The sequence below is a fragment of the Ostrea edulis genome, chromosome 9, assembly GCF_947568905.1.
Source record: "Ostrea edulis chromosome 9, xbOstEdul1.1, whole genome shotgun sequence".
Classification (NCBI taxonomy): Eukaryota; Metazoa; Mollusca; class Bivalvia; order Ostreida; family Ostreidae; genus Ostrea; species Ostrea edulis.
In genome coordinates, this window is record NC_079172.1 from 69,893,465 (window position 1) to 69,917,174 (window position 23,710).

Consider the following 23,710-nt stretch of genomic DNA (forward strand, 5'->3'; position numbering starts at 1 on the left):
ACATTATCAGCTGGTATGAATAGAGCATTATGCATACTAGGCAGTGCACGATGTATGAATAACAACAGTAGTCTATGTAGAGCCACTCTAGCTCTTTCATCACGTGACCAAAGGGGATCAGGTCCGACTCCTTCCGGACCGCGTAAGTCCTATCCCCATTGTCACGGACGTTGATCTTTCCATTTGATGACCATGCCTGCTTTAACTTGTGTTCTCGACAGACCTGCCTACACAGGTAGAGAAGACGATCACGATATTTGGTCAGATCTTCATTAATTGCGATGTGCCTAGTTTCAGTTTGCTTACGCAGCTTCTTTGCGTCCTTCATCAATGAAAACTTCACATCAGTAGTGCGAAGTCTGACAATAATTTGTCTCGGTGAATTCCTTTGTTTCCGAGGATCGCCAACGCGGTGGGACGTAACAATATCGGTGGGTGCAAGTGGAACTCCCGCGGATGATGTAACTTTAAGAAGTTTTTCAGTATAGTTGATTCATCGGATGATTCAGATATTCCGGAAACCCGGATGGTGAGCGTTTGACGCCTTTTATAGTCATGTGACTTTAGACCAGGGTTGGATTTTTCATATTGTCCAGTGGGTTTGATGTGTTCAGACGTTTGAGTTTTAGTTATAGTTGAAGCTATTTCGCCATCAGGGTATGTTGGGTTTTTCTTTGTTGTTATGGAAGCAATAGCATCGCAATTGGTGCTCTTTAAAATTATATTGCTAATTTCTAACAAAGTGCATGTTTAACTTTTATTGCAGTTGCACCAAAGAAGCTTTGATTTATAGTACACTTTGCATTTGATAAATATCAAGCCTAAAGTCCATAACTTTGGTAAGTTATACTACAATGTATTTAGACTCTTTAAGCAATATAAAAGTCAACTAAAACTTTTGACTTTACACTTTACACTGGGTGTAATAATAATAACTCCGGTTTCGTGGGTTTTATCTTTATTGTGGTGATGATTGTTGCATGACCCTGAAAATGAATACAATAACAATAACTCTGCATAAGAAGTTTTACAATCAAGGTCCTTATCAAAATATTAAAAGAGAGGTTAAAATACATAGAAATTATGAATTACAATAATTTCTTGAATCAATAATCTTTCCCTAAGCTTAGCATGAATAAGCTTATCATAGTAAAGAGTTTATGATATACACAAACTGAATAAATTCTAAACAATAGATAATTCATGCTAAACTGCTAAAGTACATGAATTGAACAAAACGAAAACTGACTATAAATGCTTTAACAATTTGCTTGTGAAATACTGAATTTATAGTAAAACATCTCTACAATTAACCTTACCTCCCATGAGGTGCAAAGGTCAGTGCAAACATTAAGAAATCCTCCTACTTTATAGAATGTGTTGATGTTCTAACTATAATAAAATAGGTATTTACTGTAGAGTTATAATTTATTGCATGAATGAATATTTACTCTTACGTATTTATAAAGTGTAATACATTCATTCTCTCCTTTAAAAGTTAAACACATTAATTTGAATCTTATTTAATTATATATCAATTATTTACAGCATTCGTGCAAACTTGCAAAGATCATTCACTCCTCATATTGTCTATCATTCAAACATTCACTCAGACAAGATAAAGTAGTGAAAATAAAGAAATAGTGCATCCTAACTTTAATACTAACCTGCTCAAATACAATAAATCTGCATCCAATAAATCAATCCACTAGTAAAGAACAAACTACTATATGAAACTTTTATCGAACAACCCTTCTGTGCCACTTAAGCATGAAAACAAGAATACCTGTCCTCAAAAGAAATTTCCCTCCTAAAAACCATGTGACCAAGCTAGAGTGATCTATAAATAGTAACAATTATCCTAAAGAAAAACCTGTTCTGCATAGTAAGCAGTAAAATTTAATAAGTAATGAAATAACAAGACAAACACAAGTCATAGTTATAATAATGATTTCAATTAGATAAAACTTTATTCTCATATCAAATTTCAAAACTCTGTAAAGAAATTGAATTAAAGCAATTTATTTTCAAAAAATAAAATCCCTGAAATAAAGTATTAAAAACATGTAAAATTCACTCTATTACAATAATATAAATAATTTGTTTTTAAACTTAATATTTTTCTCATTTATTAAATATGAATAATTAGGTTCGGGGAATCACTTTTTATAAAATTGTGATTAAAGTGCTTGAATATCATTCATTGATATAGCTTTGTGCTAAGTTTCAAATGATTCAACATATGTATATATAACATGTACAAAATGTATATAATTATGCATTTGACGTGATGTACATTTTCATGTCATTTTGATATGCAACTGACTAGCTGTTTGTTACAGGGGATTTCAATGTATACTATTTATTGTGCAATTAACTTAAGATCGGTCTTGCCTTTTACAGACAGCATCCATCGACGGAGACTGTAGGTCTTCTAGATCTTAATCTATAAATAAGGTATCAAACATTTCACTTGCTATCAACCTCCAACTAGACCTAATATCGTCCAAAAAGTAAATATCTCTCTAACAAATGTTTGCTTTGATACAGAGTACAAACAAAGTCTTGTGTTGGCCTGTTATCAACTCTGAGTTTATCAGTTTTCCGTTTAAATGACAAAAGTCATTTTATTCTTTCCGGCAACGCTTTTAAGTTGTGAATTATCCTTGGGCATTTATAATGTGGCCTATTTCATTTCATGCCGGTATATAACAGACCATTTCGCGCTTTATATATAGAATAGAATAGATTTATTGAAACCAATTTATGTATATATGTAAGGAGGAGAGAGGGTGTGGTTTGTAATTCATTTTATTTATGAGTACATGTATTAATCAACCGCCTTTGAGAATTAAATACATTGTGGGAAATCTCATTCATGAATCTATACGAATATTAATGGAACGACATGTCCAGATTCCACGTGATCAATTATTCCCGCCATAATTCACCATTGTAAACAAAGAACGTGAAAGAAAACCATGCCTGGTGTCGAGGATTGGACCACAAACCCATTAGGGATCGTACAGAGTATTTATGGTAGACCCACTATGTTGTAAAATGCCGTTGTTTATGAATGTTATGTAAAATACCAATGTCTGACCACTGGCACAGATTGACAGAAGTTAGAAATGATTTATTAGTGACATATCTTATACAAGTTATAGTGAATTTTTTTAGGATTATGACTTGATGAGAATAAGTTTTTCCACAGGGGCTAAGCCCGTTTGGGCTCGAACTCTGTGATACCATAAAATGGCATAAATATATGAATTTAAATAGAGTGAATTATGATCGAAGTTCATTTTCATGCATTACACATGTACTTCTGACTCTCAACTACTGATAAACTTTTCACAAAATTGTTTGGAGACTTCTTTACATAAAAAAGCATTTGTCCAATCGGACAAGTGCCCATCAATATTCACTTGTCCGAAATGTTTTTCCACTGGTAGCGGACAAGTGTAAATGTTGACCCCTGGATTCGCTGTCTAGGACTCGGGGAAAGCCTCGTCCTAGACTTCGAATCTTGCCCCCTCGGTGGAATTTTCCTATCCCACACTCGTACTAATGAAGGATTCTATTAGTCTTGCATTAAAACTATTTTTTGCATGCATAGAATAAACAACACGACAAACTCCGGATACATTCGCATATTCTCAGTTTCTTCCATAAAAAAGACCGGATGTAAACAAAGTAAGAATATTTGCTCATGGAAACAACAATCGTTTCTGTTTGAAAGATAATTCAAATTCATCAATGAAAAATAAAGTTGTTTTTTTTCAAAATATTGATCTTATATTTTTCAAATCTGTGTACAAAATGATCAGCGCAATTTATGCACTCTTTTCTTCCACGTAGATTCAATTCATGTGTTCTCGGCATGGCTTCGTTTTGAGGCCTCGACTGACAGTAAACTAATAGATGGGGTCAGATGACCCTGTCTAAAAATGGAACCGAATTTGACTCGAACAACACGACCCGCAGTTGCAGCCCCTATACAGCGTATTTACTAATTATGCATTTCTGTTACAGATAAACATGGACCAGCTAGTTCAGAGAAGGTTAGGGAATATTTCCTCAGCAAGACGGAATCAGAGACAGCGCGACTTTGGGTAAGATCACATGATTTGAAAGTTTGAAGACTATCTGCTGTGGTGTAAGGTATTTTAGAGATGGAGGAGGAGGGGGGTCATAAAAATAAATGAAAATAATCTGTTTTGGTCCCCTCACCAGAATACAACCTCTATAGACATATTTTAGGAAAGCAAAGTAGATCTTCTCCACATTGATATATATTTGAATTGAATTGAAATATGATTGATTATAGAATATTGTTTAATGTCCCTCTAGAGAATCTTTCACTGATATGGAGACATCACCATTGCCGGTGTAGGACTGGATCAATATATCGATTATCAACATACCTCGGTATTTTTGAGCTATACGATAACCGATACAGCGAGTCGCATATCGTTTAATATATTAAAAGTGGTTATTAACATATCTTGCAGCGAGATTTCATGAACGAGTTAACAAATAAATTGAAAATATACGAACAAACTATCTAAATGTCATTTGCTCCATGACTGCATACAACACAAACATGTGTCAAAAGTGTGCGCGTGGTGACAATACAGTGGTCTCAGTTTTCAAATATTACATATCTGTAGCTTAAAAAACCCAAAGTGTAACGTTTGTGGAACAGAGGTCGTAAGCTCTGGTGGTACAAGTAATTTAACAACACATTTGCAATGACATCATGAAGCTAACTGTCAGAGAGAAATCTATCGATGAATGATGTATGTAATGATCAGAGTTGAACGTGATCTGCAGTCGCATTTGTATGAAGAAATATATGAACAAATAAATGAAGTTATAATTCATTTGTGAATATTCATCCTGAAAATAATTTCCTCTGCTGCCTTAAGACTTAGAGCGAGAGATATTGTATCAGCAACTAGGGTTTGTTTAAAGCCAGAGAATGTGGATGCCCTTGATTTCATGAAGAGAAAAATATGTTAACAATATTGATAAAAGCAAATAGATAATAATTTCATGCACAATTGTCTTTTATGATAGATTAATTCAAGCTAACACTATATATGCAAATGAAACAAAAAGAATAAGTGAAGCTATATTTTTGTTATTTTTTAATTCTCAAAATTAAGTGTAAATGTACTTATATTATATCGTCAATGCGTATTGCATATTGTCACTCTGTATTGCAACACGTATCATATCGAAATTTTCCAAACGATACCCAGGCCTGTGTTTTTGCAGTTTCATCATCGCCTCTTATCACAAGCTATAGAGCTATGAGAGTCACAGGCCATTTAGAAGGTTGTTAATGTAAAATAGAATATTTCTTTGGTATACAGTAAAACTCGAATATAGCGAACACGGATATAGCGAAATTACAGCTATAGTGAAGTGAAAACAATTTCCCTGGCAAATTCTTTATATATTCTGTATAAAAATCTGCGTTTATAACGAACACGGATATAACGAATTTACGGATATAACGAAGTAAATTCCTATTCCCTTTGAATTAAAAATGAACGTAAAAATCACCTTTTATAACGAATATCTTTTTTTCATTTTAAACATGCGATTTTTAAAAATGGTTTTCCATTGCCATAAAGGATCCACACTTATTACGAAATTTCTGTTTGTATTTTTTCAAAAAAGGTTGTTAACGCAAAACAATACTTACACATATGTTTAGCAAATATATTGTCGGTATTGTTTACTATTCTTGTTAATCAAATTTGAAATTTGATTGCATTTATTTTATCGTACACTCCTTTATTTGTGTAAAAGAACAAGTAAATGACAACTGCAATAGACTGTTTGTACATGTATGTATTGCGCATACTTTTGTTAACATTTTTCTCTCGACATGTTCTTTAGTGACTTAATAATCAATCAAGATAAATTATTATATATAAATAATGTGTATATTTTTGGTGTAAAAATATTTCTTCTTGAAAATATATAGGCTTAAGTTCTCTTAGAGACAATACAAACGCAAGAATATCGATTGCCGCTTTTTTGTACAACTGATATACATGTAGAACAAATCAGTTTTATAATGAATTCGTTATATTTGAATTATGAATTCGCTATAAACGTACAGCGAATTACGCTTATAACGAATTTTTATAGAATGTCCGCAGAAATTCGCTATATCAGAGTTTTACTGTATTGAGTTTGGAGTTGAGTTAGATGTTTGTTCTGATTATTTTTGTTCATTATTATGCTGTGACCTTTACTAGGATGTTGACATGATTTTCAGGTTCCCAGTCTCAATGATACCCCTCTCCACTGCCTGGTCCCGAATTCTCTGGTGCGATACAGGTGTATGATTCAGGACATGTACGACCCCGAGTTCTACATGGGCGAGTACGAAGTGTCTGATGTCGCCACAAAGACAACCTCGATGAAGTCGGGACTGTACAAGGACATAGCGGAATGCTCTGTTTGTACCCTGTCTTGTTATTCATTCTGATAATTAATACTCAAAGATAATTAGTCTGATTCAATATAAAATCTGCTAATTATATCTAGATGACTCAAATTAATTCAAAGGTGTGATTTTACTGCAGATTATTTTTTTTTTTCTGAATATATTTATATTAATGTAACATTTGCATTGGGATTAGATGATTGAAAGGTCAATAAAACTTTGAATATCCTCTTCCAATATCTGTTTGCTACAAAAAGAAGTCTTGTTTACTTCAAGCAGGCTTTGTGTTTATCACACTTGTGTGATGTAGCTGTTGTGTCTTTTTCATATATTTTTTTTTCCCCAGAGAGGTTAGGCAAAATCGGGATGCAGATTTTACATTTAGAAATTATGTAGAGAAAAATATGAAGATAAAAGCAAATGCAACAGACTCGTTGTATGAGATGAGATGTTTAGCACTTCTACAAAGATTCGTCATGGGCATGAAAAACAATGGACATTTATGGTTTTAAACATCCTTTCCCTAATTTCTGTAAATGAGGTATACATGTAGACTTACCATCATACCATGCATTTCTGTGGACTGCTTATATTATACAGATATTTTGTTATTGTAGAAAAATCAAGAAATCAACACAGAATCTGAAAGAAATGTGACAATGGAGAGACAGACACTGTACTGTGTGCCCATTCCGGGAGAGACGGACTGGGTCAAGTCAATATCCTTATAATGTCAAATCAGTATAGTTATAATGTCAAGTCAATATCCTTATAATGTCAAATCAATATCCTTATAATGTCAAGTCAATATCCTTATAATGTCAAGTTAATATCCTTATAAAGTCAAATCAGTATAGTTATAATGTCAAGTCAATCGTTATAATGTCAAGTCAATATCCTTATAATGTCAAATCAGTATAGTTATAATGTCAAGTCAATATCCTTATAATGTCAAGTCAATATCCTTATAATGTCAAATCAGTATAGTTATAATGTCAAGTCAATATCCTTATAATGTCAAGTCAATATCCTTATAATGTCAAGTCAATAGTTATAATGTCAAGTCAGTATAGTTATAATGTCAAGTCAATATCCTTGTAATGTCAAGTCAATATCCTTATAATGTTAAGTCAATATCCTTTTAAATATAATAGCAAGTCAATATCCTTATAATGTCAAGTAATGTCCTTATAATTTCAAGTCAATAGTTATAATGTCAAGTCACTATCCTTATAATGTCAAGTCAATATTCTTATAATTTCTAATGAGTATAGTTATAATGTCAAGTCAATATCCTTATAATTTCAAGTCAATATCCTTATAAAGTCAAATCACACTATAGTTACAATGTCAAGTCAATAGTTACAATGTCAAGTCAATAGTTATAATTTCAAATGAATATCCTTATAATGTCAAGTAATATCCCTATAATGTCAAAGTAATATCCTTAAGTTATAATGTTAACACCAACGAAGTAATCTAATTGTCAGTATATATTTTTGAGAGACGAGTAGAAGATTGAGTTTTTGAAGTGCAGGGAATGCAGGTATCACATCAGTGTGTTTTATTCCTTAACTCTGTAATGGTTATTCAGACAAGACTGGTAAGAAAGGTTTTCCATCCTCCTCAGTGACCCCTAGCAGGTCAAAACGAGGATTGGAGGAGGATAATGAAGCTCCGCTGGACACTCGCATGGAGGAAGAGATGGACAGCAAGATAGAGGACAACAAACGACCTCGAAGAGATGTGCTGGAAGGTAAAATTGATTGTGTTTGGTGAAAATAATTTCTTACATTGGTAGGCAGTTTTTGACATGAGCATGTGGTATTGCAGTGCCAAACTCACTGCAAGCGAAAATACTCTATTTAAATCATAAACTGTTGTGTTTGTTGATGTATTTATAAACGTGTGTCTCCTATTGATCGAGAATATTATATCATGTACTTCACATTTGTAAAGTAAAATGTGTCTTTTTAGGATCAATACCTTGCAATAACCCTGATCTAAACTTTCCCTTGCCTGGAGAGAAAGGACTGCCATGTTTAGTAAAGGTAACCTTTCTTTATTTTGAGGAGCTTCTAAATTGCTAAAGTTTGTAAAGTATGTGCATTAGAGTTGTTCCAGAATTAAGGAGGTAAGCTACACCAGAGGAATTTGATATGGATGAAAAGTGGGGGATATGTACAACAATATTTTGAAACTGAAAACTTTCAAATTTACTTTATTTAGTCAAAAAATAGTTTTAGTTGAAAGCAATCTGAGAAAAATTTAAAACCCCTGCTGGACTCGAACACGCGATCTACAGTTCAGCAGTCAACGTGCTAACCAACTCAGCTAGGCGAGAATTTTTTAAATGAATAGACAAATATTGCTGATATTTATATTTTCCACCATGTTTTAAAAAAAAGTCAGCCATTATCACGATGTAGAGTACCTCCTTAAATGGGGAGGAAAGAGGGGGCAGATGTTTTCTATACTCACCAATCATGATTTTATTTTCTTTCCAACCACCACCACCTACATATTTCATTTTCTGACCATATCAAACCACCTATTGATTGGTTGTGTATTGTTTAATGTCCCACTCGAGAATCTTTCACTCATACGGAAATGCCACCATTGCTCTCTATTGGTACAGAGTCTGGCTTCCTATAGATTAGGTCAATTGTTAATGTTTTCTGTCAGATGGAAGAAATTATAGCCGTAAAATTCCTTGCTAAAGACTTTGCATTCTTTTGGATGGAGGGTGTTTTGAGTTGTAAGAATGAATTGATAAATAAATCAACTTTGAGTGTTGTTTCATAATTTTAACTTAAAAACTGTTAGAAAGTTAGAATCGTGCAAATATGTGTCCTTATTGTGGAGAATCAGAAAAGTGTTTAACTTTGGGTCTGCATCTTCCCAGCATATTCACAAAAATCACACAAAGACGGTGACTACATTCAGAACTGGTGACCTCTGGGGTCCCACCTTTGGGGTCAATGCATATTATAACTACAAATGGCAAATAAAGTCAGAAAGAAAATAATTCAGAAATCAGCATTTTAATGATATAACAGGTTAATTGTTCCAGATTCATCCAGAAAAGATGTAATATATAGTCACAAACATGCTATTTTTTACTGGCAGTTACAGCTTAGTTTGCCTTTCAGTGACATGAGAAGAGTGATAGTAAATGCCTACATTAAGTTTTCAGTCTTCACGAAAACATTTAAAATTTGCTGGCCAGTCGGACCAGTGAACTGTCTGAATTTACTGGCCCACAGTGAAATTTACTGGCCCCCCAAATTTTTATAGTACATGTTTATCACATACATTATGGAATGCATTGTAAAACTGTACAATTAATTTACTGAAACTATGGTTGTTACTCATATTCATATCCACCCTAAGACATCCTTTTTATCGATACCAGAAAAACACTGTTGTTTTCTCTCTTTCTCTTCGCCCGCAAACAACAAGACTACAAATTCATGTATTTTTCACAAACATGATAACAGCCAAGTGCACCTTAAGAAGCAGCCTTCTCTACCAACATCAAAAGTAAACGGTTAATTCTATAAGCTATAGAAATTGCATAAAATCAGAGATAACTGCAATTGACGAAGTTCATCTAATTGGACATTGTAATAAAGCAGCAATTACCGGTGTGCAGTGTGATACAGAACGCGGCCATTTTTGTTGTTTCAACAAGTTGTTCGTTGAATATTCACATGATCAACGTACAAGTTATCTTGACAATTACAAGTACAGTTACCATAAGAAATAAACAAACCACGATGTTCAAACACTTACTTTATGAGCTATTTATTGATTTATTTTTATTTTGACAGTAAATTTAAGCAAATAAGACGTTTAGAATATCTAAATCCAACACATATTTAATGTGACTTACAAAAAGTCTACAAGCCTATAGGACTTCCTGATTTTTTATTTTCACTGACCCAATCGTAAAATTCACTGGCCTCGGTCTTTGGACCACTGAATTTTCGTGAAGATTGAGTTTTAAGCATTTTTAATACCAACCATGCACAATTTTACTTTGGAACACTACAGCGATGGCAATCATCTATATAAAATTTGAATTACCCCCAGGTATGCATAAAAAAGAAATGGTACTTGACCCCCACACAGTTAATTCTGTAACTCTGATAACAGCTCTTAGTAGAATTGATTGAAAACATACTAGTATATTGGTGATACTTTACAGGTTTACGAGGATATGGATGGTTTTGCGGTCACTGATATGATCGAATTTATTGGAGTTCTGTCTGTTGATCCTTCATTGGCTCATGTCTACGACGAAAACAGGTACAGGATATTCTGGATTTTGAAGAATTGGTGCATGTCTACTATCATAATGAGTGTAGAGGTGTACAGGTATTGGTTGTTAACGGGAATCACTTGGTTTAACAGGTTGGATGGCTTACAGAACAGTATAGAAGGTTATGAAGAACCGATGGAGGAGAGAAGTGCTCACGCTCCACCTCCTTCCCTGGTGCCGAGGCTTCACGCTATTATTCATCACAAACTGAAACACAATAATCCGCATGTACCCGCAGAAAAAGAAAAAATAGATACAGGTAGAAGATGATGAATTTATGTCTTAAAAATATAATGGGGAGGATAATATGCAAATGTTGGTTTTCAAATTTAATTTGTTTATTAGCTGTGTTTACATCTGTTGTAGATGTGAAATCTCTGAGGGCGGAAATCTCCTCATTACGACGTCAGATCCTGTCAGCTCTGGAACAGGTGATGCTGGGAGATTCTCTGGCAGCTGAATACTTCCTGTGTCACTTGATTTCTTCCGTGTAAGACTGTGATAATTTTATTTCTTCTGTACATCACCATATTCTAGACATGTTTGTGGAGACACACTCAGAAATTAACTTTACCTGATTTTGTGATACAGTAAAACATGTTGATGATGAACACACTTAAAACAAATTCATACTTATTGCAAAGTGATATATATTCCCCAATGAAAAAAAAATAGCGAAAATTTTATTGGATATAATGAAGTTTCGTTATGACGGAAGTGTTTTTCGCTGGCCCCGGAGGTTCCCTATAACCATGTTTTACTGTATAACAAAGTTTGGTTTTAAGGAATTGTTTTTTCGCTGGTCCTGGAGGTTCGCTATAATCATGGTTTACTGTATAATGAAGTTTGGTTATGGGGAACTGTTTATCGCTGGCCCAGTAGGTTCCCTATCGGTGTTTTACTGTATACTGGTAAATGCTTTCTTTGTTATGATGAACTGTTTTTAGCTCACCTGAGCTAAGTAAGCTTTTCTGATCACTCGTCCATCTGTAAGCTTTTTGCGTATTCAACTTCTTCTCCAGAACCACTGGGCCAATTTCAACTTGGCAAAAAGCATCTTTGGGTGAAAGGCTTTCAAGTTTGTTCAAATGAAAGGCCATGCTCCCTTCAAAGGAGAGATCATCACAAAAATGCAAAAATAGAGTGGGGTCATTTAAAAATCTTCTCAAGAACCAGTGGGCCAGAAGAGCAGAAATTTACAAGAAAGATTCCTGACAGTGCAAATTCAAGTTTGTTAAAGCCATGACCCCTGGGGGGTAGGTTGGGGCTACAATAGGGGATCAAGTTTTACATGCGAATATATAGGGAAAATCTTCTGAAGAACCACTGGGCCAGGAAAGTACAAATTTACATAAAAGTTTCTTGACATAGTGCAGATTCAAGGCCAAAATCATGGCCCCTGTGGGTAGGATGGGGCTACAATAGGGGATCAAAGTTTTGCTTACAAATATATAGGGAAAATCTTCTTTTCAAGAACCATTGGGTCAGAGATATTTACATTTTCATGAAAGCTTCCTGACATAGGCCGCTTGTTTGGTGGCCCTGAAGGTTTTCTATCACCATGTTTTACTGTATACCGGTATTTGCTGTCTTTGTTCAGGTATGGAAGAGCTGATGTAATGCCGTTGGGCAAGTTCAGTTTGAATCTCACTCACTGCCCCCCAACAAATGAGTATGGACAACTAATTCACACTTTTATGGAGGCACTAACAACCAAGGTATCTATTGATTTGACAAGTAGAAATTGATGATGTCATCATTAACTCTCTCTCCTTTTTATTTTGAGAGCAATGTCACTAAGACTAACCTTTTTAGCATTAGCATGGTAGTCCAAAGGACTAATGACTATAGTGACCGGAACATTTTCCCAGTCCTGTATAGTTCTCACTAGTCCAGCTGCCAAAGACAGTCTGCTGAGGGGGAGGAGGGGGGTGTCCATTTTGAAAATGAAGCAAAATCCTGTGATTCTGATGAAATTTAGGATATTAAATGGAAATTCAATTACTCTAGTTTTAAGCATTTAATTTTCATGAAAACTACAAGTTGATGAAAAAGAATTCAAAACTTGATTGCATAGTTATTGTGTCTCTATAGAACAAGTCATTTGAATGCAGGCCACTGAACATTTTAAATTTACAGGCCTACCTTGTGATCCATTGGGGAAAAATGTCCTCACATTTTATTAATCTTTCACATTTAAGCAGCTGTCTACTAACATGTGAAGAGATATTTTAAATCGGTTTTAATTAGCTCACCTGAACCGAAGGTTCAAGTGAGCTTTTCTGATCACATTTTGTCCGGCGTCCATCTGTCTGTCTGTCCGTCTGTCTGTAAACTTTTCACATTTTCATCTTCTTCTCATGAACCACTGGGCCAATTTCAACCAAACATGGCTAAAAGCATGAAGGTGAAGGGCTTTCAAGTTTGTTCAAATGAAGGGCCATGTCCCTTTCAAAGGGGAGATAATCACAAAAATGCAAAAATAGGGTGGGGTCATTTAAAAATCTTCTCAAGAACCAGTGGGCCAGAAGAGCTGAAATTTACATGAAAGCTTCCTGACATATTGCAGATATAAGTTTGTTCAAATCATGGCCCCCGGTGGTAGGATGGGGCCACAAGGGGGGATCAAAGTTTTACATACAAATATATAGGGAAAAACTTTAAAAATCTTCTTCTCAAGAACCACTAAGCCAGAAAAGCTGATTTTTACATGAAAACTTTCTGACATAATGCAGATTCAAGTTTGTTCAAATCATGGGCCCCGAGGGTTGGATGGGGCCACAAGGGGGGATCAAAGTTTTACATACAAATATATAGTTAAAATCTTTTTCTCAATAACCACTGAGTCAGAAAAGCTGATATTTACAAGAAAACTTTCTGACATAGTGCAGATTCAAGTTTGTTCAAATCATGGCCCCCGGGGGGTTAGGATGGGGCCACAAGTGGGGGGGGGGGGGGGGGGGGGGGTCAAAGTTATACATTCAAATATAGGAAAATGCTTTAAAAATCTTCTCAAGAACCATTGGGCCAAAGAAGTTGACATTTACATGAAAGCTTTCTGACATAGTGTAGATTCAAGTTTGCAAAGGGTAGTTTGGGCCATACTAGGGACTAAGGTTTTACATGCAAATATATATGGAAAATCTTCAGATATGGGCCAAGGTGACTCAGGTGAGCGATGTGGCCCATGGGCCTCTTGTATTAATTAGATTGAACTTTACAAAGTTTTTGCTTAGTGGGCTTTTATTATACAGTGTCATTTTTTCCCGCTGTCCATTGAGAACATGAATAACCTAAGGCTGAGTCCAGAAAAAGATTACACTGCTAACCGACTGCGGAGTGGTCTGCTACAACTGTCAGCTGACACGTCACTGGTCATTGATGAAACGCAGCTTCAGCCGGGGCAGCTGGAAGCCACAGGTCAGTTAGCTGTTTATAGGTATTTCTATAATACATGTGTTTTATGCATCAGTTTAGAGTGTATTTAGAACTCGGACGAAATATCGTAGGAAATGAAAATCCATTTTAGAATTATGTCAGTGTTTCCAATTATGGATCGAAATAATAAGAGTTCTGCTTTAAAAGAGAGGTTATAGGCTTGGCAGGAAATGATAATGTTAAACATTTTACAAGCAAGAAGGGGAGGGGGTACAATATAGACAGTAAGTAAAGACAAAGTTGTACAATTGAAGGTTGCTGAAAATGTTTATGATTTCAGGTGTGAAGAATATGACGGCTCTAGGAAACCTGATTAGTTGGCAGAAGGTGGAATATGATTTTCGCTTTCATAAACAAGATTTCCTGTCCAATGTATGTGTGTTCATCTTATCGGAAGCGAAGTCCATCCTGCCTGTAAGTATGTTCTGTGAATTGGATAGTTCTGGGAGCTAAATTTCTTCTCATTCTAGGCCATTTTTTCAAAATTTGCTTGTTTCCCCTTTCCCGACCCTAAAATTCAGAAGGTCAGTAGACAGGTAAAAAGATTTTTTAGCCTTCAAAATGTTATTTGGTATGAAATGCCCATGACCATTAACAAAGCTTGATACCAAAACGTCATGAAGCACATCATTCGGAAATTCAAAAAAAAAAAATCGCTAGAATGACAAAATAAACCCTTTTGGATCGGTGTGACTTTCTCGGACTTGGACGGGTGAGGGGAAACAAACAATATTTTTATTTGGGCCCTAAATGATATAAGGTTATGAATTCAGTGGAAGACCAGCAAAAGCCTGCTATGAATAAGTGAAAATGAAGTGGAACTATGGCGAGAGACAATGGTCAATATTTCATTATAATGAAACCTTGCCATTTTTATGCTGTCACCTGCTGGACATATAATGTTACCCTTTTCCATCATTCCATCATACTATTATTTCTTGCATGTTAACGTTAATCAACAAAGCACTTTTGATAGTCCAAGTATAAGGAATAAAATAATACTACGATTAAGCTTTCTTCAAAATGGTTGTTTGAAACCTATCGTAAATTTTTGGATTATTGCAGAGTGATTGCTTGGTGCCCTTGAACCCAGCCTGTGTAGTGGAAAATCTTCAGAGACACTTCTCACAGCTTGATGTGGTTCTGACCCCAGAATTTCTGGGTCACGTGAGAAGTTTCCTGACCATTTGCAAACTTCAGGAATACACAATTAGTGATGATATGCAAAAGGTAAGTAAGATGTGTAGGTCCTATCTGGAAGGTAACATTGAGCTCTGTAAGCATTGTGGTGCAGTAATTTTCTGTTTAAAAAACTCTTGTACAAAAGAGATTAAGATTAGGAGTATGCTATTAGGAAATATAACGGGTACCGTTACAATGTTGACAATTACGAGGTAAAAACGGACATTTAATGTTCACGCTGTGACTACGTTTCAGGCAATCCAGGATGATTTTGTGGAGATGAGGAAAGAGGACCACAAGTCTATGACAGTGGACGATTTCCATACCTTGCTGAATTTAGTCAGGTTTGTAATCAAGTTTATAAATTAGTTGCAGTTTACCTTGTATTTTCATTTTGTACTGACGTTTCTGAAACGTACAATTTTTGTTTGCCAAGTTACTAAGTATCAAGAATAGTCGCTGTAGGTGAGAGGGTTGTATGTAGACATCTTTGCTTTTCAATGACAGGTTGTTATCGCTGAGTGCCCTAGAAACCTCTCCAACACAGAGTATGTGGGAAAAAGCAAAAACAATGGAAGCTGAAAGGAAAAGGAGGATTCTAATGTCAAACAACACGCCATGATGCTTGGCTATTTTAGATATCCACATTTCATTTGATAAACTTTTTAGGTCACTTGAGATGACCTATTGCGATTAGTAGTTGTCCATGATCTGTTAAAATTGTGAACATATTCAACTTCTCTGAAAACGCATGGTCATTTTTTATTTTGATTTTGACATGGAACAATTTTGGGGTTAAGGGTGCCCTGGAGCTCAAGAGATTGGGATCAAAGCAACAGGGATTGAGACTCTAGGGCAAATCTAAAGAGTGATAATATTCGTGTTTTGAAAGTCATCTTTATCTTTTACTTAAACTTCTATGTCTATGGTTATGAAGAGCATGAAAAATACTACCACAATTGTGGAATTCACGCCGTTCTATGACGTGTAGTTACTGAGGATTCAGGTAGCAGTAATGGTATAGTAGTAGTAGTAGTTTTATTCAGGCAGAACAATCATTTTGTATAAAACATCATCAAAATATAGATAAATAAATACACATGTTAATTGTATAAAACTTAGCATACCCGATGTTATCACAGTCATTTTATCACAGTATTGTCATCACACACAAGATATTATCACTGCTGCATTATGTACTTATATCACAGTCTACCTAGGATAACCCATTAAAGCAAAAATATTATTGCTTATTTCCAATGGGGTCCTTGAGAATTTAAAATTATATCTTTGTCAGTAAATAAATTACAATTGGATGGCATGGACAGCAATGTTTAAAATATGTTGGTAAATGAATGATATAGTGTAGCCTGAATAGAGTAAGATCAATGTACAATTAAAAACTTACAATGAATAATTAAAAGTGAATGAGGTTCAATTTACAGTGAAAATATATACAGTGCATGAAGTTTTTAGAATGCTTCTTTACGCATGGAATTTTGTGTATAAAATGTGGAAACCAAGGACAATTTATTTGCATTTTTAGAAAAATATAAAACGCCTTGTTTTATTGAGTTGTCTATTTAAAGAGATATTACTCGGATGACTGTTAAGGCCTTCAGGCCTATTGTTACATTTGTTAGTGTGATGATAAATGATATTTAAAGTGGAATAAAATTGTTTTGAAAACAAAGTTGCCAATGTTTGTCAGCAGATCTCCGTTCAGTGACTTTGACATATTGCTGTATTATATCGATTTTTCAAATGAGATGTAAAATTTTGTCCCGTGTCCGAGAGATCATAACCCTTATGACACAAAAAGACTGTCATCATGGAATAGTTATGATAGAAGAAAAAAAAGCAGGCTATTAACCAGCCACCACAAACCGGATTCTAAAAGATACTTGATACAAACAAAATATATTTGGTTTAGTTTGGTTATAGTATTAAAGTACAAATATAAAATTCCTGAAATAAAGGTAGATTTTCTATGCTTTTAAAAGGGTTGAAATGTATAACTATATACAAATCCCCCATTGTTTTGGACTTCGTTGAGGAATATTAGAATTAAATTACATTCCAAATGGTATATTGTATTCAAATTTGGTTTCATTTTATGGTTTGGAAAGAGTTTGTTTATAGCAAGTGTCGGGAAAGAGAACACTCAACTTCCAAAGCCAGCATGGCTGAAGTATCGCGAACTTGGCTTAAAATATAAAATAATTGCTATATAAACCTAATAAACTTACAATCAATAAATACAAAGTATGTAAAAACAAAGTGGCAACATCTGGATTAAGATATTGTAGTTTCATTTGCCCAAGACATTGTATGTAACCCATGGGTACCTCCATTCTCGTGGTTTTTGATGATGTGTATTTTGTTATTTTTTCACAATTGCAGTCCTTTTCGGAACCACTTTTTTGCCTGTCTTCTTTACTTTCTTTGTCTTGGTATTGAGGAATCTTCTGTTTTCTGGCGTATAAGAGTTGACGGGTACTTTTTCAATATTGAATGTGACATTCTTTCCTTGCACAGACCTAAAGGAAGGTTTTGCTTTAACGGTCTCTGAAAGACAAAGAAAAAATCAATAAGAGTGAACAGCGTGATATGATTTACTACTTCGGTTAGTTACTTGTAAATATTAAGATGGGTAATATCAGGAATATCTTGTCTGTAAGAAAAAAAAAGTACGTCCCATATGTATTGCGTGATGAAATTGAAAGTCTTGTTTTCTCTGTGAACTTTGCAGCAATTCATTTTCTCTTTTCTCTTAGATGATTTAACCACTTTGCATAATTATATTTATGTACATCCTTAGTGATAAACAAACATTTATTTAAATTTTACAACGGTACATAGATCGAACTGATGATTCATGTCAAATATGCTTAGTACATGCATGAAAGATAAAAACTGGAATAAAATTGTTCTTATATAAAAGATTTAAAATGTTACAACAGGGTTCGATTGCTGGTGGCATATAGCTCAGTTGGTAGAGCACCTGACTAGAAATTCATGGGGCCCGGGTTCGAATCCCGGCCTTGTTCATTGCATTTTCTCCTTGTTGCAGTGGTGCCGTGACCAGAATTCGAACCTGTGTTGTCGCGGCCACATACATGGCGCTATACATAGGTCTAAATTTGTGTACTTCATCTACAGCTGTTGACGTCTCATGGGTGAAAAATTCTCGACGGAACATAAAACTAGCAACCAAAAAAAGCACCACACACAATTTACCTGAATTTTGCAGGGTAAGGATTGATTGTATCTTGCTTAACGTCTCTTTCGAGAATTTTTCACTAATATGGATACTTGCAGAGTAAGGATATGTGAGCAAGAGGTCCCGACAATGAACGGGGGGGGGGGGGGGGGGGGGTATAAACATGATATGGACTTTTTACATACCGTGGCGGAATTCATATCGCTGGTGTGATGATCGAACTTAAAATACCACAACAAGGGGATGGGTTTTGGTTTAAAGTTAAAAGATTTTATGTTTTGTCAACACGGGAGTGTATGTTGGAGTCATTTGACCAATTGCACCCAAACTTGGCACAAGGTTTCCATTTGTTTATATCATGATCCATGTGGCCACAATGTTACATAGAAATAAAGTGTTTTAAATAGGGAACATTGCACTACATGTACTTTGGTGAGCGTTCCTCTGGTTTGTAACCCCCACTTTCACCAATACACGTTCAGGAATAAGATGAAAACACCAGCATTGCCATTCTAACACCGTTTAACATAAAATTCTGGAGGGAGAGGTTATACCTACTGTTAGTTAGGGAGGACTTTTCTCTATTCTTCAATACTGGAGCTGGTACCAGGTCCGTGAATGGAATCTTGCCTTCAGTCTTTGTACTCACTGGGTTCTCTGATACAGATCAGGAAAAGGAAACAAAGTTTGTAAAACTTATTTATTTCAACGCATATTTTTATTTTACAGTGAAAACAAGAGGCCCATGGGCCTTGTTGGTCACCTGAGTACTAGTGAAAAAGTATCGCTACTCCCAAGGGCTATGGAATCTAGACAAAAATTTCCTGTTCTGAATATCTAAGCTAAATTCTAATGTTCAACACATAATTTCATTTTACAGTGAAAAAAGAGGTATTTGGTAGGGAATGAGCTTACACTTTTTCAGACTTAGAATGCCATGTTCCTACAAGAGTTCCGCGAAGCGTGACATTTGATCAGCTGTCGGTAGCACAGGGGCTAAGCCCGTTTTGGGCCCGAACCTTGTGATACCATAGATATAGAAAGGGGTCTAACTCTGACCCAGATAAAAAAAACTAACCACTCGCTTCAAATGCCTAAAAAATCTTAAATTAGGTATGTTATGCGTAATTTGCCGGTCTCATTGCATAGATTAATGTTTCAAATACTTGCATGCCAAATTTCAAGTCACAGGTTTTTAAAATAACAAAGATATACGTCATCGTTCTCTCGATTTCACTTGTTTTTATTTACTAGGACATTTACCGGTCCAGGTCACGGAGTCGTTTCTCGCCTATGACAGCAGTGAAATTCAGACTAGTGTGGAAGATTTCGGATCTGTCAATTAAAATTTCACATTAATTATAAGCTACTTACTTCCTCATACCTTAATAAAGTTCTCTATGTTCGCTGTATCTGGGTCGCTTATTTTACAAGACTCTAACTGCCATTTTGAGAAACGTACTGTAGTATCTGGGGAGTCTTCCCCAGTACGACATGTTTATCCCCGGATTGCAGAGGATCAACATCCGGCAGCACGAGGTGATTTCCCGCGGTTATGGTACATGCCAGACGTACAACAAGACCTACCCGAAGTTAGAGATCAGCAGCAAGCAGAGCAGTTAAGTCCGCGGGACCCATGTTTTATGTACATACACTGTAATAAATACTATAGATACTTTATTGGCACCCAGCTCGAGGCCGCGGACTTACCTGGGTGGGTTATTGCATTTTTTTTTTTTTGCTTTCCCCAAGTACGTTGTTAGGTCGTCATATTGGCGGGTAGTGTCAGATTGGGAATTTTCTTTTTTCTCCTTGGGAATAGATTTCGATTTTAGTGATTAACAGGGATTTTTATTAATTACTGAATCAATTTAGACATTCCTTGATTGCATTTTTTGTGGATTATTTACTTGTGAGATGGATATGTCTACGTGGGTTGGGCTTGCGCCTTCACCCGGAAACACTTGTGGTCACGCGGAATGTACCCGCGTACTCCCAGGTATCCCCAGGCGGTGACGAACGTTATTTCACGCCGTCCTTGGCTTCCTGTTTAAGGGAGGGGGAGGTAGGTTAAGGGATGCCACAGGTGGGGAAGTGAGGCTTAGTGGCACGCAGATTGGCTCTAGAGAGGGCGACAGGTTTAGTGGCACGCAGTTTGGTTCTAGAGAGGGTGACAGGCTTAGTGGCACGCAGTTTGGCTCTAGAGAGGGTGACAGGTTTAGTGGCACGCAGTTTGGCTCTAGAGAGGGCGACAGGTTTAGTGGCACGCAGTTTGGCTCTAGAGAGGGTGACAGGCTTAGTGGCACGCAGTTTGGCTCTAGAGAGGGTGACGGGCTTAGTGGCACGCAGTTTGGCTGTAGAGAGGGTGACAGGTTTAGTGGCATGTAGTTTGGTTCTAGAGAGGGTGACAGACTTAGTGGCATGCAGTTTGGCTCTAGAGAGGGCGACAGGTTTAGTGGCACGCAGTTTGGCTCTAGGGTGACAGGCTTAGTGGCACGCAGTTTGACTCTAGAGAGGGTGACAGGCTTAGTGGCACGCAGTTTGGCTCTAGAAAGGGTGACAGGCTTAGTGGCACGCAGTTTGGTTCTAGAGAGGGTGACAGGCTTAGTAGGCACGCAGTTTGGCTCTAGAGAGGGCGACAGGTTTAGTGGCACGCAGTTTGGCTCTAGAGAGGGTGACGGGCTTCGTGGCACGCAGTTTGGCTCTAGAGAGGGTGACAGGTTTAGTGGCATGTAGTTTGGTTCTAGAGAGGATGACGGGCTTAGTGACACGCAGTTTGGCTCTAGAGAGGATGACAGGTTTAGTGGCATGCAGTTTGGCTCCAGGGAAGGTGACCGATTTCCTGGCACGCAGTTTGGCCCTGATGAAGGATATATCTTAGATTGGGATATGCAACGTAGGTGTGACTTCCCAGGGAATTTAATGGGATTAGATCCGCCCAAGAAAGGGTCTGGACATGACACCCCAGGGTTTAATGATTGGGATAGGTGGGAGGAGGATTTTTGTCTCCTGGTGGGGGTTCAGTTATTCCTAAGGTCCCAGTGAGGCCTACTTCAGTGAAGGGGGGTGGTCATGTACCCAGCTCTGGGAGCCTCCCGGAATATCATACCCCTTCTCTGCATTCCTACACTCCAGTGTCAAGGAGCTCAGCCCCACACCCTCATTCATGGGTTGATGATCAGGCCCTAGGCCAGCTTAGTCAGGGTTTGCCCCAGATGGGCTTGGGTTCACGCTTGCAGCACCCCACTCCTGGACCGTATTCCCCAGTTGCCCCATTTTCGGAGCCAGGGATTACCTACGGGAATTACCAGTCCCCACAGCCCAGCCAGGGCTATGATCTGCTTACAGGGTCCCCAGTCTCTCATGCCTACCCATCCTATGTGCAAGACCCTTGGGTTGGGGGGAATGCCCCCCCCCCCCCCACCCACACCCAGCCTTTGATACCTCCCATGCCTGGCGGTTACGCTAGCACACATATGCCCTACCCTACCATGATGACTCCTCCCTATCAACAGCAGGGGCCCTTCACCTACCCTGGCATCACGGCTTGTGGGTTGGGGGATGAGGGGGGTAGCGTAGCGCACATTCAACCCCAGTTAGGTGAACCAGAACGACACACCATTCTCTGGGCATTATGCCCAGGGACTAGCTCCAGCATCTCGCACCATGTACCAGGTCCCCCAGTACTCTTGTGTGGGGGAGCAGTCGGTGGGCTTCAGTAGAAACGTACCCCAGTACAAGGATTTGCGGTACAATGGAAATTCTAGCTGGAAGTCCTTCCTTCACAAGTTTATTCGCCTGACCCACAGGCAACAGTGGACTGAGATGGAACAACACGATCAGTTTTGCTTTTCATTGGAGGGGACAGCAAGCGACTACTACACCCTGTTGATGGAAACAGACCACAGTCTCTCTTTGGCCGACATCATTGGGCGGTTTGAGAAACGTTTTGGGTCATCTGCACCAGGTTTCACGCATCATTTGAACTTTCAGTCAGCATCACAGGATGTGGGCGAGTCATTGCGACATTGGGCTGACAGGGTGCTTACCCTGGCTACCCAGGCTTTCCCGTCTGTGCCGGATTTTCATGTGTATGCCATCCCCCGGCTGTGCTTCGGTGCTGAGGACAGAGACGCAGGACTATATGCCATGGACAGCCAGCCCAAGTCAGCTGAGGAAGCAGTCGACCGAATGCAGTACTATCAACATTCACGGCAGATGAAGTCATCCAAGCCCATGAGGGATGTGAGGCAGGTAGTTCAGGTTGAAGCTCCTAATCCTGACAAGGAGATGCGTCAGCGCCTTGAGGAGTTGGAGAAGGAAATCCGAGGGCGGACCCTCTCTCGGAGACCTTCATCGCCATCATCAAACGGCAACCGAAAGCCAGCAGGCTGCTTCAAATGTGGAGCCATGGGACATTTTAAGCGGGAATGCCCGGAATGGCGGGGGAAAACTGAGTCGAACCAGGGCCAGGGGACCAAGGTCAAGCCTAGGGACGGTCAAGACGCACAACCGTGTTCATCAGAACCAAGGGGGCGGGGAGCCAAGACCCGCCAGCCACAGTTTAGTGTAGGGCTTATACAGGGGGAGGTCAGGAAGTTGACACCGGAGTGCTCCCCAGTTAGGCCAGGGCCGTGTGATGCTCGCACGGGGACAATTCGGTTTGCAGGACACAGGCATGCGCCGCTCCAGGAAGGGCACACTCCAAGTGCGGTTCAGGGAGATACCCGAGGAGGAGGAATCCGAGGACTGGGTCATAGGGTGGGAGGAGGACAAATACGAGCCCTCTCCCAGGGATATATTGTCGGGATTCAGGCTCCCTGAGGATATCGTGGTGCTGGAACTGCCCGGGTTTGGGGCAGAGAACCAGGGGGATGGGGAGGATTTTTCGGAGGACTTGCCGGATCTGGAGCCCTCGCCCATTCAGGAGGAGCAGGTAGGCGCGGACCCTGCGTCAGAGCCTAGCGAGTGCCCGGAGCCAGTTAAGGCGAAGGCTCAACCCAAGGAGGAATGTGGGCTGGGGGTGGTCAGTGGCCAAGCGGAGAACGGGACTGCGGATATGCCACTCCGGCAT

General features: G+C 38.0%; 2 protein-coding genes across 5 annotated transcripts in view; one reads left to right on the top strand and one right to left on the bottom strand.

The window, feature by feature from the left end:
* LOC125659823 (mini-chromosome maintenance complex-binding protein-like) lies at nucleotides 1-17,106 on the top strand. Of its 3 annotated transcripts, none has more exons than XM_048891602.2 (16): nucleotides 1-657; nucleotides 767-839; nucleotides 4,036-4,115; nucleotides 6,299-6,481; nucleotides 7,087-7,188; nucleotides 8,054-8,225; nucleotides 8,447-8,520; nucleotides 10,680-10,780; nucleotides 10,886-11,052; nucleotides 11,160-11,283; nucleotides 12,394-12,511; nucleotides 14,048-14,213; nucleotides 14,512-14,645; nucleotides 15,297-15,461; nucleotides 15,669-15,757; nucleotides 15,921-17,106. In XM_048891602.2, the coding sequence occupies exons 4-16, from the start codon at nucleotides 6,365-6,367 to the stop codon at nucleotides 16,033-16,035; spliced, it is 1,644 nt and encodes a 547-aa protein (XP_048747559.2). In that variant the 5' UTR covers nucleotides 1-657; nucleotides 767-839; nucleotides 4,036-4,115; nucleotides 6,299-6,364; the 3' UTR covers nucleotides 16,036-17,106. The 3 variants fall into 3 exon arrangements, with proteins under 3 accessions (XP_048747559.2, XP_048747560.2, XP_048747558.2); XM_048891603.2 differs by having other exon boundaries at nucleotides 61-529; XM_048891601.2 differs by lacking the exons at nucleotides 1-657; nucleotides 767-839 and adding an exon at nucleotides 2,725-3,039.
* Nucleotides 16,435-23,710, bottom strand: part of LOC125658542 (uncharacterized) — a 15,032-nt gene continuing 7,756 nt past the window's right edge. Inside the window, exons 11-12 of one of the 2 annotated variants that reach the window (XM_048889821.2) lie at nucleotides 19,195-19,293; nucleotides 16,435-17,981 (exon numbers count right to left, since the gene is read on the bottom strand). In XM_048889821.2, the coding sequence (XP_048745778.2) occupies nucleotides 17,797-17,981; nucleotides 19,195-19,293 (284 nt within the window). In that variant the 3' untranslated portion in view covers nucleotides 16,435-17,796. Of the gene's footprint in view, nucleotides 17,982-19,190; nucleotides 19,294-23,710 lie in introns of both variants that reach the window. The other variant, XM_056150466.1, reaches the window with a different exon arrangement.

What these genes read in the sequence shown, in the direction of transcription:
- LOC125659823 (XM_048891601.2), top strand. Translation starts at nt 2,982, where the DNA reads ATGCCTGGTGTCGAGGATTGGACCACAAACCCATTAGGGATCGTACAG. An exon ending in GATCGTACAGAGTATTTATG is followed by an intron (nt 3,040 to 4,035) that starts GTAGACCCACTA and finishes TTTCTGTTACAG; the next exon opens with ATAAACATGGACCAGCTAGT. An exon ending in TTAGTGATGATATGCAAAAG is followed by an intron (nt 15,462 to 15,668) that starts GTAAGTAAGATG and finishes ACTACGTTTCAG; the next exon opens with GCAATCCAGGATGATTTTGT.